The sequence below is a fragment of the Danio rerio genome, chromosome 11 (assembly GCF_049306965.1).
Source record: "Danio rerio strain Tuebingen ecotype United States chromosome 11, GRCz12tu, whole genome shotgun sequence".
Classification (NCBI taxonomy): domain Eukaryota; kingdom Metazoa; phylum Chordata; class Actinopteri; order Cypriniformes; family Danionidae; genus Danio; species Danio rerio.
This window is the reverse complement of record NC_133186.1, coordinates 39,288,283-39,303,880: the sequence shown is the minus strand read 5'-3', so window position 1 is coordinate 39,303,880 and position 15,598 is coordinate 39,288,283. Positions and strand designations below refer to the sequence as shown.

Below are 15,598 nucleotides of genomic sequence, written 5' to 3'. Positions count from 1 at the left end.
CACAGGTCTGTGTTCTCTGAACTCCTCTCAAGCAGTGGACTACTTCATTCTGATTGCTTGCCGCCGAACCGCGTCATAGCCAATGAAGACGCGCCGCTGTTTCTCGCCGCCGGTTCTCGTTAAAAAATGAATGACTTCTGGCTACTTTGACGCTTTCGCCTCTTTCGGTTTGTAAACCTAACCTCAGTTTGTGAAGGATTCCCCGCGTTGTCGCTCCACTCCGCCTCCTTTCTCCGCACCTCAATTTGTGACATAGATATATACACTAGATATTGTATAGGGACCCTGAGCATGCGTCAATAGCGCCACCACATTGGTACAGTGCTCCCAGGACAAATGTCATTCAACCGCACTAGTCAAGTGTTATTACAAAGCACAAAGGCAGAACATTTCATAGGTAAGATTAAGTTTTTTACGTTTTATATGTTCTGAAATTTGTGCTAAACAGGTAGCGTTATTGATGACAATACAGTCACTTAATGCATTTAGCATAAGGCAAAGTAGCTCCAATTCGCACTAAATACTCAGCTTATGCTAGCTTTGTTGAATAAAATCAGCAAACAATGCAAAAGAAATATGACAACGAGATGCTGCGCTGCCAGAAACTTGTATTATTGTCGGCCATTGAACGAGTCGTTCATAATGTAGATTCATTCACAAACAAATCGCTCCCTCCGTCAGTATGAGAAGTGAAAGCAGGAGAGGAGCTGTGTTGTGTGTTTCAGGACATGATTAGATCAAATTTAACAGGGAGGGTGGATAGTACATTTCTGTACACACAAACACAAGCTTTTTGTCAAGAATGCCTGTGCGGTCACTGATCCATCAATGTAGAAAAGTGATGTAAAATTATAATTTTCATAATTAAAAAAAAAAACTAACATCCAGGAAAACTCCTAATCATAGATATATGTGTATATGTGTATATCTCTGGCTCTGAAGAACCCCCCCCCCCCCCCCCCCGACCCCCTTGAAAACTGGGGGCCCCATCGGTGATCCCTGCAGGGGGGCCTCCGCATTTTGTGCTACGCCACTGACCTCTGAAAGGATGTAGTGGACTCAGACACGGCTCTAAACGGATCGACGCTGTTTATCATCCTTCAAAAAGCACATAAACACTGTTATTTTCTTCATAAATACCATGTTAGCCCTTTAGCTATGAAGCTAAAGTCACGGGGCAGACAGAAGCCCTGCCCATCACGCGAATCCGCGTCTGTTCTGATGTGAATTTGACGCGCGAATGAAGCGGGGTTTGACGCGCGAATGAAGCGGAGTTTGACGCGCGAATGAAGCGAGTAACCTCAAATGTTCACGTTTGTTTTTACGCGCGAATAGCGCGATTTATCCGCGAGTTCCGCGTCTGGTGTGAACACAGCATAAGATCTAGGTGCTAGAGGTGTGAACTTACACTGGTCTCACGGTTCGGTTCGGTTCAGATTATCATGCCATTGATTCAGTTCAATTCGATATCTCGGTGCATCACGGTGCATTGATGATGTACAGATGTCCATGTACAGTTTTATATATTCTTCACAGCAATACAATAATACAATTAAATTTTGTACTTGTTTTTGAACCCATATTTTGGCACTTTGGCACCATATTTGGTTTACAGTAAATTTATTTTGTATTTTTACATGTTTGCATTCAAATGTGGGGAAAAAACTCTTTAGGTCAGAGATTGTTGTTTGTAAATAGTCGTTTGAGGTTCCTCTTGCGTTTTATCCTGTGTAAAACTAGCATATGGTGTAATTTGCTTGTAGCCTGTTCTGGAAATAGGTGAAGGCAGGTCGAAGTTATTGAGCGAATTATCAAGAGAACGGGTAAACAAATGAAAATCGTCCACCTTTGCGTCTGTGGTAGACGTCCCAGCTCGCGATCTCTGGTAGAAGCATGTCTGGTGGTCTTTATAAGCAGAGAAGCTGTGTCCCCTGCAGCGAGGAACACCTTAATCTCAAATGCAAGTCAGCGTGTATAGCTGAGCTTTGAAAAGAACATCTGTTCCCAGCCCCATGGGGAAGATAAAGGTGCTATGGCTTCCAAGCTGCAGATTCATCTCTATGAGAGTGGATCTAGAACTGTATAATGTTGTCATACAACATAATATAAGGTGACAAACAAGCATTGCAGATTGCAGATGCAAAAGCTAATGTTAGCCAAGCACTATAAGCTTTGCCTTTTCTCAGGGGGATCATGGGAAAGTCAGAGAGAACTTCCCTTGAATGACGCATAATCCAACATTTTAGTGTCCCAGCACATGGCCTAAAAAGAGTACTTTGAAGAGGAAAATTAGAACATTGCATTGTGCTGGATATTAAAAAATGCATTAAATGGGTGGAAATAGTACCTCAAAATTTTTTTTTAATCTTGTTCAAACTTCATAAAATGGGTACGTATGCAATTCACTCTGTTAAATTGTAACCATTTGATAAAATCATTTACACACACCACCTCATATTGACAGAAAAACACGGAATTGTTGACTTTTTTACAGATTTATTAAAAAAGAAAAACTTAAATATCACATGGTCTTAAGCAGGGCTTGACATTAACTTTTTTGATCACCAGCAACAGTGACTAGTAGTTTTCCAATATACTAGCCACTCTGCATTTTCATTAGCCACAATTTTGTTGTTGGGAACATATTTTTTATATGCGTAAATATGACTTTGACATGCTAAAATTACTTGATTTAGATTTTGTGTTTTGTCCACAAGCCTTCTCATTCATTTCACATTTTGTGTGTCATGTATGAGCAAATACTGCAATTAGTTCAGAACTCAATATTAGGGATTTACCAAATTTATCTCTGACCACTCTAAACAATAATTATTTCTCAGCCACAATTTTTAAATGTGTCAAAACAAGCTAAATATAGCTGTATACTATACCTTTTTATTTAATAAAGCATTTCTTTTAAAAATAAACAAAGAAAAATTATTTAACTTTTTAAAAAATTATATAAAAAATATGCACAGTAATCTGTCCTCGCTAAAGGTATCTCAGATCACCAGTTAACCACATAAAGGGAGAGTACATCTCATATTAAAGCAATGTTGTTGTAAAAAACCAATAATTAAACCATATAAACAAAAATAACCATATGCAAAAGAAAGCAGGTGAAATATACTGTGTGATAATGCAAAGATGATCACACGGGTGAGGTCAATTAATAATCTGTTCAAAACGAAAGCAACCGGTGCTGCTTACAAAAAAGACATATTTGGAGCTCTTGAAAGCAGCAAGTTTGTGGGTGCATTAGCATAACTTTTTTTTTGTCTGACTATTTGAAAGAGAACCGATCACTGTTGCGTTCCAGGCATGGTTACTTCAAGCAAGGAAACAGGTGCGCGCACGTGCTTTAAACAGCCACGCGCATGACATCAGCTGTTAGCGAAAGTGATCATCCTCGATTCTAAGATCACATTGGCACGCATATTGGGTCATTCTTATAGTCGAGCCCTGCTTTTAAGAAAACTTCAATTTAAAAATTATTTTTAACCAGCCAAAGTGGCTAGTGGGAGTGTCTGTCTAACCCGCCAAAGCTGAAATCTATCCGCATTTTGAGAATTGGCGGATGTTAATGTTAAGCCTTGCTCCAAAGTATTCAGACCCTTTGCTCAGTATTTAGTAGAAGTACCCTTTTGATCTAATACAGCCATGAGTCTTTTTGGGAATGATGCAACAAGCGTTTCACACATAGATTCGGGGATCCTCTGCCATTCCTCTCTGCAGATCCTCTCCAGTTGTGTCCTTCCATACCCACTGCATATTTCAAGAGTTCACACTTGGCTGATGATTGATTATAAGCAAGTTTGGCATGCTGTCTCAGGAGATAGCCCTGTCCTTGAGCCCTGGGCTCCCTCCCATTTGCAGGGCAAGAGGGGAGCTCTGAGCTCAGGTAGATCTCGACAACTCCCTTTTTTTTTCGATAAGAGCTGATGACTAAAATGATTGCTATAAAGAGATATGCTGTTGGATGAGAGTTTGACTGTAGTGCTAAATTTAGATTGATCAATTCAATTGTAGTGCATGTTTTTGGAATGTAGGAGGAAACTGGAGAACCCGGGGGAAACCCATGCGAGCACGGGAAGAACATTCAAACTTCGCACAGAAACAACAGCCGGCCTGTTAAAGGACTAGAACCAGTGACGTTCTTGCTGTAAGGCAACAGTGCTAACCACTGGGCCACCGTGCTGCCCTATGAAGGGAAAGGTGGAGGAGTAGGGGTGGAAGGGGGGATTCTTCAAATTGAAGATGACTATAGTAACAAACCCTGGCTCTTTATAGTGGGTTGGGAAACGTCTGATTGGTTGATCATACATAGTTAATGCAGAACCAGCCGTGTTCAATCATTATCATATCATCCTCTCAAAATAAGCTGAAACAACTCAATTCTTAAGGTTTTTGTTTTGGTACAACTTCATTGTTTTATGTTCAATCAACATAATTTTGTTAACTTAAGTGATTTGCATTAAGATAACATGAAGCAATTGTTTGGAATCCAGCATTTTTTACAGCATAATGTGAAACGCAATCTCAGAAATCTAACATAAAATACTGTGTTATTATTATATTGCAAAAGGCGTCACGGTGATGCAGTGGGTAGCACAATTGCCTCACAGCAAGAAGGTCGCTGATTCAAGTCCTGGCTGGACCATTTGACATTTCTGTGTGGAGTTTGCATGTTCTCCCCGTGTTTGCATGGGTTTCCTCCGGGTGCTCCGGTTTCCCCCACAAGTCCGAATGCACTCTCTAAAAAAACACAGGGTTAATAACTACCCAAATGGGGCTGTTATTAACCCTACTGCTGGGTAAATATGGGACAGAACACATCAGGGGTTAAATTAACCCAAGTAATTGGGTGATTATTTTTAATCCTATAAATGGGTTGTTTTTTAACCCAATAATTAGTTATTTTTCCTTAAATAATAGGTTAATTTGATCCAAAAATGCCCGCGAAAGATGACCCAGCAATTGTGCTGTTTTGACTTGGTGTCACTGATGTACAGTGGGGGATGTGCAGCTTTAATTACAGGTGTACAAAAGGTGCTAGTTAGAAATTTTAAAATTCAGAAAGGTCTGACTAAGGGCTGCTATGAGCATACATCTCATTTTAATCATTTGAAAATGCAAGGAATCTACATTTGTTACAATATTTTCATTGCATTTAAACAAATTAGTAAATAATATGTGGTATCCCAGTCAGCCCCCTGCTGTGAGTTGATTTGACCCAAAGAGCTGGATTGAAACTGACATTGAAAATAACCCCCAAAAATTACCCTAATGCCTCAATTTTGGGTAGAAAAAAATAACAGTTTTTTTTACAGTGCATGCATAAATGAATCGGGTAAGCTAAATTGAAGTAGTATATGTAGTATATGTGTGTGAATAAGTGTGTGTATGAGTGTGTATGGATGTTTCCCAGTGATGGGTTGCAGCTGGAAGGGTATCCGGCTGCATAAAACATATGCTGGATAAGTTGCCGGTTCATTCCGCTGTGGCATCCCCATATTAATAAAGGAACTAAGCTGAAAAGAAAATGAATAAATGAATGAATACACTGCAAAAATGGAGAATATTTATAAATTCAAAGGGGATAGTTTACTCTACAATACCAAATTTAGACATTGTGAATTTAAAAGAATGTGACAAAAATGCACAAAGTAGTACTTGGATTAAATGATGACTGAATTTTCGTGTTCCTGCAAACTATGCCTTTAAAAGATCATCTGTGAATGTTTAATGTGGACTGCAGCATTTTCACTTCCTCTGACTCACGCCGGATTTATTTACATTTTATTTGTCTCACTAGCAGGAAAGCAGAGCGGCTGAGTCAGAACTGTTGTGATGGACTATACTGTTAAACTGCATGCAAGTAGCTGCTCACTGCTAAATATTCTGACACTCTTCATCAAAAAGAGGTTTAGATGGGCTAAAAAATCAAGACATTTCAGACAAGTTGACTAAAAATACTGTAGTACAGGGGTGCTCAATCCTGTTCATGGAGATCTACCTTCCTGCAGATTTCAGTTGCCACCCATATCAAACACACCTGAACCAATTAATTAGGACCTGAACACCACGTGATAATTACAGGCAGGTGTGTTTGATATGGGTTGCAACTGAAATCTGCAGGAAGGTAGATCTCCAGGAACAGGATTGAGCACCCCTGCTGTAGTACATGATACTTGTTGTTTTGAATGTTATAATGTAGCTAGCTCTGTTGAATTCTACTGATTACATGTCACTTTAAAAAATTGCTAATGTAATATGTGAAGTGTCTCTATCTTTAAATGTATATTGTACTGCTCCTTAACTTGAACTCCAGGCCATTTGATATCTTTATATTGATAGCGATTTTCGCCAACTGCATGGCCTTAGCTGTATATGTCCCTTTCCCCGAGGATGATTCCAACTCAACCAACCACGACCTGGTGAGTAAATCATTTTAGCCTTTAACACATTCCATCCTGACCACTGCCATGACCCCAAACCCCTTACTCTGATTAATTGTTGTATTCATATGAAGGAGATTCTAAGGTTAAAGAGCCTCTCCTAAGAGATAACTTATCTCATTTTCTAATAGAGAATAAGCTCTGCCCTTTTACTTTTTATTGGAGTGCATTAGTGCCTGCCTAGTTGATCGATGATTGGCTCCTGTACTAGTAGACAGGGCTTCATTCACCATTATGACCGTAACACTTTTTCCCATCTAAAACTATAAGAGTAACATGTCCTGTGTATTTTATAGTGTTTGCTCGCGTGTGATCTTGTTATTTCCTCATCACTTCTTATGTGCGTTTACACGAAAGACAAAGTTGACGCTGTTGTAGTTATGCAGTGTGTTTCCTCCTGTTAATGTGAACCAGAGGTCGCGTTAAGGCTGATTTATACTTCTGCGTCAAACGTCGGCGTATGCTACGGAGCTGACGCATAGCCCTTCACCGTTGCCGTTGGCGTTGCTGATGTGCACCTCTCAAAAAATGTAACTACACGTCGCAACGACGCGTAGCGTAAGCTCTGTGATTGGTGAATGGTGCGAGCCTGATGGAGCGATTGTTTACAAGTGTGGAGTCCCGTGAAGGAGCTCCGGGTGGAAAGTTTTGTTTTGTGTTTACCTCATAGTTAAAGTTGTTGCACGTCCGCCGGTTCCTGCCTCAAAATGAGCGAGTTTGAGCCACTTGTACATCCTGGAAGTGTTCAGGAAAAGCAAAAAAGCAGCGAAGAAACTCGACACAGAGGAACATTTACACCTCACTGCCAACTAACGTTTCGGAAGTGTTATTGCAGACCGACAGAGACAGCGCGCAGAAGTATAAATGCACAGCCACGCGCGTTGCATGCGCCGTGGGTTACGCCGGTCACTTGACGCAGAAGTATAAATCAGGCTTTAGACTTGGTCATCGTCCGTCATTTTGGAGGATTGTAAAAATTCGGTCATAACCTATTATTGACGTCAATCAATTTGCATATTTTCTAATTGCTTTTTTCATTTATATTTTAATAATGAACTTGCACGACGAGCATATAGGCTAAATTATTAATTTATTTATTTGACAAATGAAAAAAAATCATATCTGCCTTACCTCATATCTTCCTCATGCGTCGACCTGAACTGGGTGCTGGCCTGTGCATAATCAAACGCATCAAGAGAAACTGTTGCAGAGGCAGTTGTCATTAAATTCTGTGTCTTTGCCTCGTAAAGTCGACTTCTCGTGACAGTTTTAAATTTGTTTTGGAGGCTGAAGCCGCGTTCTGCTGTCACACTGGAGAGTCCTTGTTAGAAGTGACTCGGACTCTACAGACAGACTCGGGCCAGATATGGTTAACAGGAATCGGGCCAGTGCTTTACAACCGCATCACAAACGCATGTGCGGGAGCGAGCTGCGGGCCATACTCAGCCCGGATAACACTCGCTGATGCAGAGTCGGAGCCGGAGGCGCCGAAGGGCAGCCGAGCTTGAGCCGATTACTACCTGCTATCTGGGTAGCGCCACTTCAGCCAGCGTTTTGTAGTTAGGAAACATTTCTCCTAAGGAATCCTCTTCAAGTTTCAGCGGGAAAAAATACTGCAGCACGCACTCCTTCAGCACCAGGGGCGCGGCTTCCCTCTGCGTTCGGTAGTGCATGGTGCTCACAACGCACTTCAAACCACCTGACCTCCTTATTGCCACTTGGTTGACCCGTAACAACAGCTGTCAGCGACTGAGGATTTTTGTCTGTTTGTTCTTCATCGTCCACTGCATCGCTTCCTCTTTTTTTCAGCCTTATTATTAATATCACAACTATTTGGCCCTTTAAAGAAACTTCTCACACTCAGCTGCTGTGAGATTTTTGCAACTGTGCACAGCGGTGACAAAGAGGAGACAATACAAGGACAATCGCCATCAGCTGGACAGGAGTGGGAATTACAGTTAGCTACAGATTACAATAGATCACCCTCAGCATCATCCGTCGAAATGAAGGTCACCTTCAGATTTTTCTGTCACTGCTGAAAAAAATCCATCAATGACGAAAAATATTTGGTTAACGCTACCTCTGGTGTGAACACAGCAGCAATTGAACACTACCTCAGATAGTCAATCCGATGACTTCAATCCGATGACTTCGAAAGTCATGCAGTGTGAACAGTGTGCATTATTGTTAAAGATTCCCTATGAAAATGGATGGATTTTTCTTTCTGAAACCCCACTGCAGGTGTCTTTACTGAGCAAGTGATTGAGTTGTGATTTAAAATGTGTTGTCTTAAAAAAATAATAGCAAATTAGAGGGTGTTTACCTTATAGATTTCTGAGGAGCTATTGATTAAATTCGTCCTTTGAGAACAGGTGAATGTCTTTGTCCTCTCAAAGCCGCAGCACTGTGATTTATACGTGTGTATTCCTGGAAGGACGAAAACAAATCTGTCTCATCATAATCTCGATGATCTTTTCTGAGAACAGATGCACGCTCAGCTCAGACATTTTCTATTCAAACTTGCCTCGCTTCCTTTTAACAAACCGCTTAGCTCGTACAGTTCAATTGATCTGATTTTGAACTTTTCGCATAAATGATTTATATTTAGACAAGCAGAGCATTCGGATGGCAGATTTGGCGGGTTTTGAGGGGGTGGATGTTCTTCTCCGTGCTTTGGACAGAGAAGACGATTGTGAGTTGAGATAAGACAGCTGTTCGATCTTGTGGCTCAGCATGAGGGCTTCATGATTTGTGAATAGCTCTCATGGCTACTGGCGCGGTTTAATTTAGTGATTTTAGCAGCTCAGACAGGAAAGAGAAATGGCATGTGGAGATTTCGCATCCTGCTTTTTTTTTGTTTCCCCCAAGCATTTTGGAGCAGCATTTAAAGGAGCGTTTCACATTGGGTTGAGTTAGTGTCAGAAGTCTTTTGAAATGTGCAAACTGGGCTGGTGAGTTTTTCTGATGGAATTAAAAGTAGACGTTATTCACAGGAAGCCAATGAAGAAGGAGTGATCAAATAATATCCGAATTTTGTTGAGTTTGTGTCAAAAGTCTTTTTGAAATGTGCAAACTGGGCTGGTGATTTTTTTTTATTTTTTTTCTGATGGAATTAAAAGTTGATGTTATTCACAGGCAGCCAATGAAATCCATGTCCTGGAATTATGCAAATTTCATCTTTCATTATGCATCTTGCCAATGACTTGATTTAGAGGCAGAATCTGTTATTCCTTAGATACATTTATTAAGCACTTTTAGGCTGCATTTACACTGCAGATCTTGATGGTCAATTCCGATTTTGAGACTATATCCAAACTTTTTGCTGACCTGCGTACATCATCTTTAAAAGTGACTCTTATCTGATTGTCTGTATTTACACAGCACATGACAAAGGCGTATTGACCAGGAAAAAAAGAGTGGGCGCTGACTGACAGCTGATAATAAAAGAGCGATTTTTTTTTTCTTTTTTTTTTTCTTTTTTTCTCTGCGTTCCTGTATTTAATGTGCTCACAGGGCTTAATTTTTTTAAATTGACAAGTTGATTTACTATAGTTTATGACAGAAAAGTTCTCAATTTTTTTTATCTTCTTTTAATCTTTGACTTTTTTTAAGATTTATTTTTGGCCTTATTGCCTTTATTAGACAAGACAGTATTAGGCCCTTTTTACACAGCCAGTTCAATGTGACCCAATTCCGGATCTGTTCTATGACTGCGTAAACAAGAAAAAAACGCATGCATTCGGATATTCAGAGATCGGTTTCAGGCTTCCTTCATATGTGGAAATAAATCAGACATAAATCGGACATGTGACATTGTGACTGTCATGTAAACAGGCAGATCAGATTTATTGAGGCATTCTGTTCTGTACATCAATAAACTTGTGACAATATGGCTTCTCCGCGGTTTAATGACGTAGAAGAAAGAGCGTGTGTGAAGATGCCGACAGGATAAACAACAACAACAGAGGAAAGTGGTCAGTCACCACAATTTGCTCCCATCAGACCTGAGATCTCTCTCGTACCCATAAATTCCTCTGAAGGGTGGAGGACATCATACATCATCATCATCACACACACACACACACACACACACACACACACACACACACACAAATCAGGGCCATACCATTACATAAACTGCATGGGGGTAAATATGGACTAAACCATTTACTCCTTATGCTACACTGCATATTTCGCAGAGCTAAAAACAAGACAATTTCTTCCATCATGGCTAGTGTGGCACAGATGCTAGAACTCACCTTTATGTATGCGCGACATCGTAAATTCTATGGCAAGTGTAAACACATGAATTAGATATGGGTCACAATTAAAAGAACATGTAATCGGACAGACAAAAAAAATCTGATATAGGCAACAAATCGGAATTGGGCATCAAGACCTGACAGTATAAATGGGGCCTTAGATAGGACAGGAAGGGAAGTGAGAGAGAGAGAGAGGGTAAGGTTGGGAAATGCCCTTAAGCCGGGATTTGAACTCGGGACACCCTGACGTGCTACTGCATTATTTGTTAACACTCTAATCAATAGGCTATTGCGCCGACAATCTTGGACTTTTTAAACCAGTGGTAATGTCAATGGCGTGATTTATGCACGTGATGTATGCCACAGTTTTATAATAGCTAGTATTCAAGAGTTCACACTTAACTGATGATTGATAATAAAATGTAATTGCCATGCTATCCCGGGAGAGAGCCCTGAGCTCAGAATATCCTTGAGCCTGGGGCTTCCTTCCGTTTAAAGGACGAGAGGAGAGTTTGACCTCAGGTAGATCTCGAGGACTCCCCTGCTTGTAAACATGCTGAGATATAGCTGACCAAGAGTTGCTTTGAGATGCTATTTTGAAGTAGTCAATTTACTTGTGGTGTGTGTCTTTGGAAGATGGAAGGAAACCGGAAAACCCGGGGAAAACCAACACGAACATGGGGAGAACATGCAAACTCCGCACAGAAACGCTGACCGACACGGAGAGGGCTGAACCAGCGGCGTTCTTGCTGTGAGGCAACAGTGCTAACCACTGGGCCGCCGTGCTGCCTTATCAGAGAAGGGGGGAGTAGGGGTGGAAGGGGGGATTCTTCAAGACTAAGATGACTAGAGTAGAAAGCTCTGGTAATTTATAGAGTGTCAGTGTTCATCTGATGCAATATATGAAGCTGATGCGGAACCAGCTGTGTTTACTCATAAGCACACGATCCTCTCGAAATTATTTCATAAATAAACCACACTTGATTACATGGCGGATGTTACGCTCTCTCTCTTTTTCTCTCTCTCTCTCTCTCTCTCTCTCTCTCTCTCTTTCGTTAACATGCTTTAATACATGTGCTATATGACATCATAAAAGCGTATTTAGTCCTCGTGTTTTAAGGTTTGGGACTCTCCTGAAGTCTGTTCCGAAGTGAAAGTGCCAGACTATACGTCATTTGCTATGGTTTTTAATGATGCGGGACTCACATTGACAGGTGAAAATCTGATCTAACCTGATTTTCCTGCTTACATGTACATGGGCCATATCCAATCTGTACTACATGAGTAAAAAAATCGGAATTGAGTCACTTGAACCATGCAGTGCAAATATGGCCTTAGGGCCTTTTGCATTTCTAAACATCGCACACTACATTGTATGAAATGGACCCTTTTCACATTTCCGGGGAATGGAAGAGTACGCAAATAATTTGTTTACAATCCTATTTGCTGAAATAATGAACAAAAAACTCCAAGATGGTGTTATCAAGACTGTCCGAAAAAATTGTGTGAGACTGATAACGGCAGCCTGAAGAGAGAACAACATCAAATTTACCGTCCTGCCCCATAGATGCTGCATTTGAAACCTCTCACAAGCGGTAATTAGTTTTTTGTAATTTGGTGCAAACATGATATAATGCACACATAAATACATGATAGTACATGCCTTTTTAAAACAATCTAAATACTAAAAACTTTCAAGAGTTTAAGGTTATGATGACTGTTAACCACAACACAGACTCATTGTGGATACGTACCCCTGTCTAAATTTCTGGAGAGCATGAATTTCATCTTTAAAATGAACGCTATGGTTCGGTACGATGACACCAATGGCTTCTGTTCCTTTTCGCACTACCAACTGACCACTTACCTCCATGTAGACAACTTTTGTGATGTTACCCATTTGCCCAGTAGCTCGCCGCATATCTCGGCAGCCTTAAGATGCCGAGCGGAGTTTATCGTGAGGATGGAGTTTGTGTCCGGCGAAAAGCGGTGCCAGAAACTAGGTAAAACAAAAGCAAAAAAAAAATAATAATAATAATAAATAAATAAATAAATAAACCCACTGAAAATGTAGCAAAATCATGCGGCTTTTCTTTTTCTAGATTGCTTTTGAAAACACTATCAGTTGGGTTTAGGAAAGGCAGTGTGTGGGTCAGTTGGTCAGTCAGTCGACAGCAAGCTGGCCTGGTCGGCTGAAGTGTATATTGCACCTTCTGGTGGGTTTATGTGAGAAGAGGACAAGCAAGAAAAATCTTCAAAAAGTGTACAAAGTGGCCTCTGGTGGATTTGCAAAAACAAAAACTGCGAGCAGACGTTCCTCCGATCATGTATTTCGTTGTCCCCATAAATGTAGACCTGGGTACGTATCCGCAATCAGCCGGTTTGTTAATAGTGTCTTGTGAAAAGTGTTCATATGAAAAAGCCAGCTGCTTCATTATGGCTTATGTTGAGATTACTGTCAACCTCACGAATAAGGAATCATCCTTTCCATTCACGCAAGACAAAAATACATGCTTTATTAGTTGTTTTCCTCTTGCTATTTCATGTGTCAGCTGTTATCTCATCTCTCTGTGTTCCCCCTGTGTGTTAAACAGCATGAGGTAATCGTAGAGTGAAATTTCATCAGAATCCCAGCAGGTATGATAACATACATCCCAGGTTGTCTTGCAAGGGTGAGCAGAGTTCATGCTGTGGAGCCTATAGGTATATTACAGGGTCAGAGATGTGCCAGAAGCCCATACTGTAAACTGGCTTTTATATTTCCAGATGAATAGTATGTAATATTTAAATTAAAGTACCTTTGTATGGTCCAAAGCTGAATGAGTTTCTTTCTTATTTTTAATTTTATATTCTCTATTGGATTTAAGTCGTGTGATTGGTTTGGCCATTCTACAGCTTTCTTTCTCTGAAAGCATTTGAGAGTTTCTTTGGCTCATTTTGGATCATTGTCTTGCTGAAATGTCCACCCTGGTTTCATCATCCTGCTGGACTGAAGTAGCTGATTTTCAATTACAATGAAGAAGTACAGAGGGTTGCTGAAGAACTACTGAGAGATTTCAGCTGCTGTCTGGGCTTTCACTTTGTTTTTGCACCTTCCTTTCTTCATACTTTTTCCTGTGTCATTTCATTTTATTACATGACTTAATTTCTAAACTAGTTATTTTTGTTTTCTTTATATATATATTGCTTTTTTTGGTTATTACCAACATCTGTATGTTTTCTGAGAAAAATGGTCAACTTCAACACTTATTTCCCCCACTGTGCTCCTGGATATATGTGACTTTATAAGTACAACCTATTTATATTCCTAATCATAATTTAATAATCTACTGAATCAAATTTATGGTCAACACAATGTCTAATGTGGAATATATTATATGTTGATTTCTATTTCTGCTTTTATTCTGTAATTGTACATTTCTAAAGCTGTGATTAAAATAATTGAAAGTGAGCAATAGAAATAGATGGGTACAACCTAGCGGCACATTCCTGTCGCTGATTTTAGCACAGCAGAGAATATTTCACGCTCTGTACAAAAGCTCAAAAATAGTGTATGTGACACAGATCAACCATTGTAACTGATTAGAAAGCAGGTTGATTGGTAAATCTTCATTAATTTTTTTCTGCAGCTTAGCTTTAGTTTTAATTGGGGTTTTAGATGCAGCTTATGGGACTTTGTTTGGGCCATAGGCTCCAATTAGGGGGTCCGTTTTTAGGGTCAAACATGTTTAAGTTCTTAGAAATATTTAAAGCATTTTTCAAAGTAAAATGTTATCTCAGAGTGCACACATTCACTAGGGATGTGCAGTATTTATCGTCTATGATAATATCATAATTGCTGTTTTAACGATGTGTGAGCTGACACTATTTATAGTATGTCATAGGGCTGCACGATACTGGCTAAAATGAGAATCACGTTTTTTTTATAAAATCAAGATTACGATTTTTTTTGCAATTTATGTAGGCTATTATTATTGTTGTTTCTGAACCATATGGTAAAATAACAATATTAATATCAGGCCTGTGTGTTGGTCTACTGTTAAAATGCTAAATTTTGTATAGACTTGGAAGGGCTGACTTTAATAGACTTTAAATATGTCCTGGTTGTTAATTCACAGTAAAGTGATGACATCAGAATACAACTATTCATAATTCTGCAGTTGAATTATTATGTTTGAGAAATATGCTTGTTATTTGTCATTGACAACATTATTAGACCATTTTGTTTCTTTGGTAAAACGTCATCATTCGTCATCATTGCAGATTGCCTCTTGCATTATATTCCAAATTATATAGGCTAGAGTAAGGCAAGGCGAGTTTATTTAAATAGCACGTTTCACACACAGTGGCAATTCAAAGTGCTGTACATAAACGAAATAAAAGAGACAAGTATAAATAAAATAGAAACAAATAATCTAAAAACAGATGAAAACAGCGTAAAGACAGTTAAAGACCTTGAAAATATAATTGGTTAAATCATAGAAAAGCAGAATAAGGATCGTGTGTAGGGGCAAATCGAGATCGCAATCTTTTTCTGGTTAATCGTGCAGCTCTAGTATGTCACACACTTTACAAAAAAATATGCCAAAAACACAGTTTGAGTGTTTAAAGGTTTTCACTATGTGATGAAGCATAATAGACTGTCATTAAAATGACCCTATAATTTAAGTTATGAATGCTAAAAACATTCATGGTTTTTGTTTTTATTAATATAGTACATGGTCAAATAATACCACAAATACAACAAGTTTTCCCCCAAATTTCAATGTAATTTCATACAAAAGTTTAACGAACAGGGCGAGGCAGTGGCGCAGTAGGTAGTGCTGTTGCCTCACAGCAAGAAGGTCGCTGGTTCGAACCTCGGCTCAGTTGGCGTTT

The 15,598-nt window shown here is 39.6% G+C and overlaps 1 protein-coding gene across 50 annotated transcripts in view; it reads left to right on the top strand.

Moving 5' to 3' along the window:
• cacna1da (calcium channel, voltage-dependent, L type, alpha 1D subunit, a) overlaps positions 1–15,598 on the top strand; it is a 174,670-nt gene that overhangs the window by 14,643 nt on the left and 144,429 nt on the right. For all 50 annotated transcript variants that reach the window (XM_073915657.1, XM_073915660.1, XM_073915653.1 and 47 more), the window contains 1 exon segment: positions 6,332–6,437. Coding sequence is in view for 37 of the 50 variants with exons in the window: in XM_073915631.1 (XP_073771732.1) it covers positions 6,332–6,437 (106 nt within the window). In the remaining 13 variants the exon portion in view is untranslated.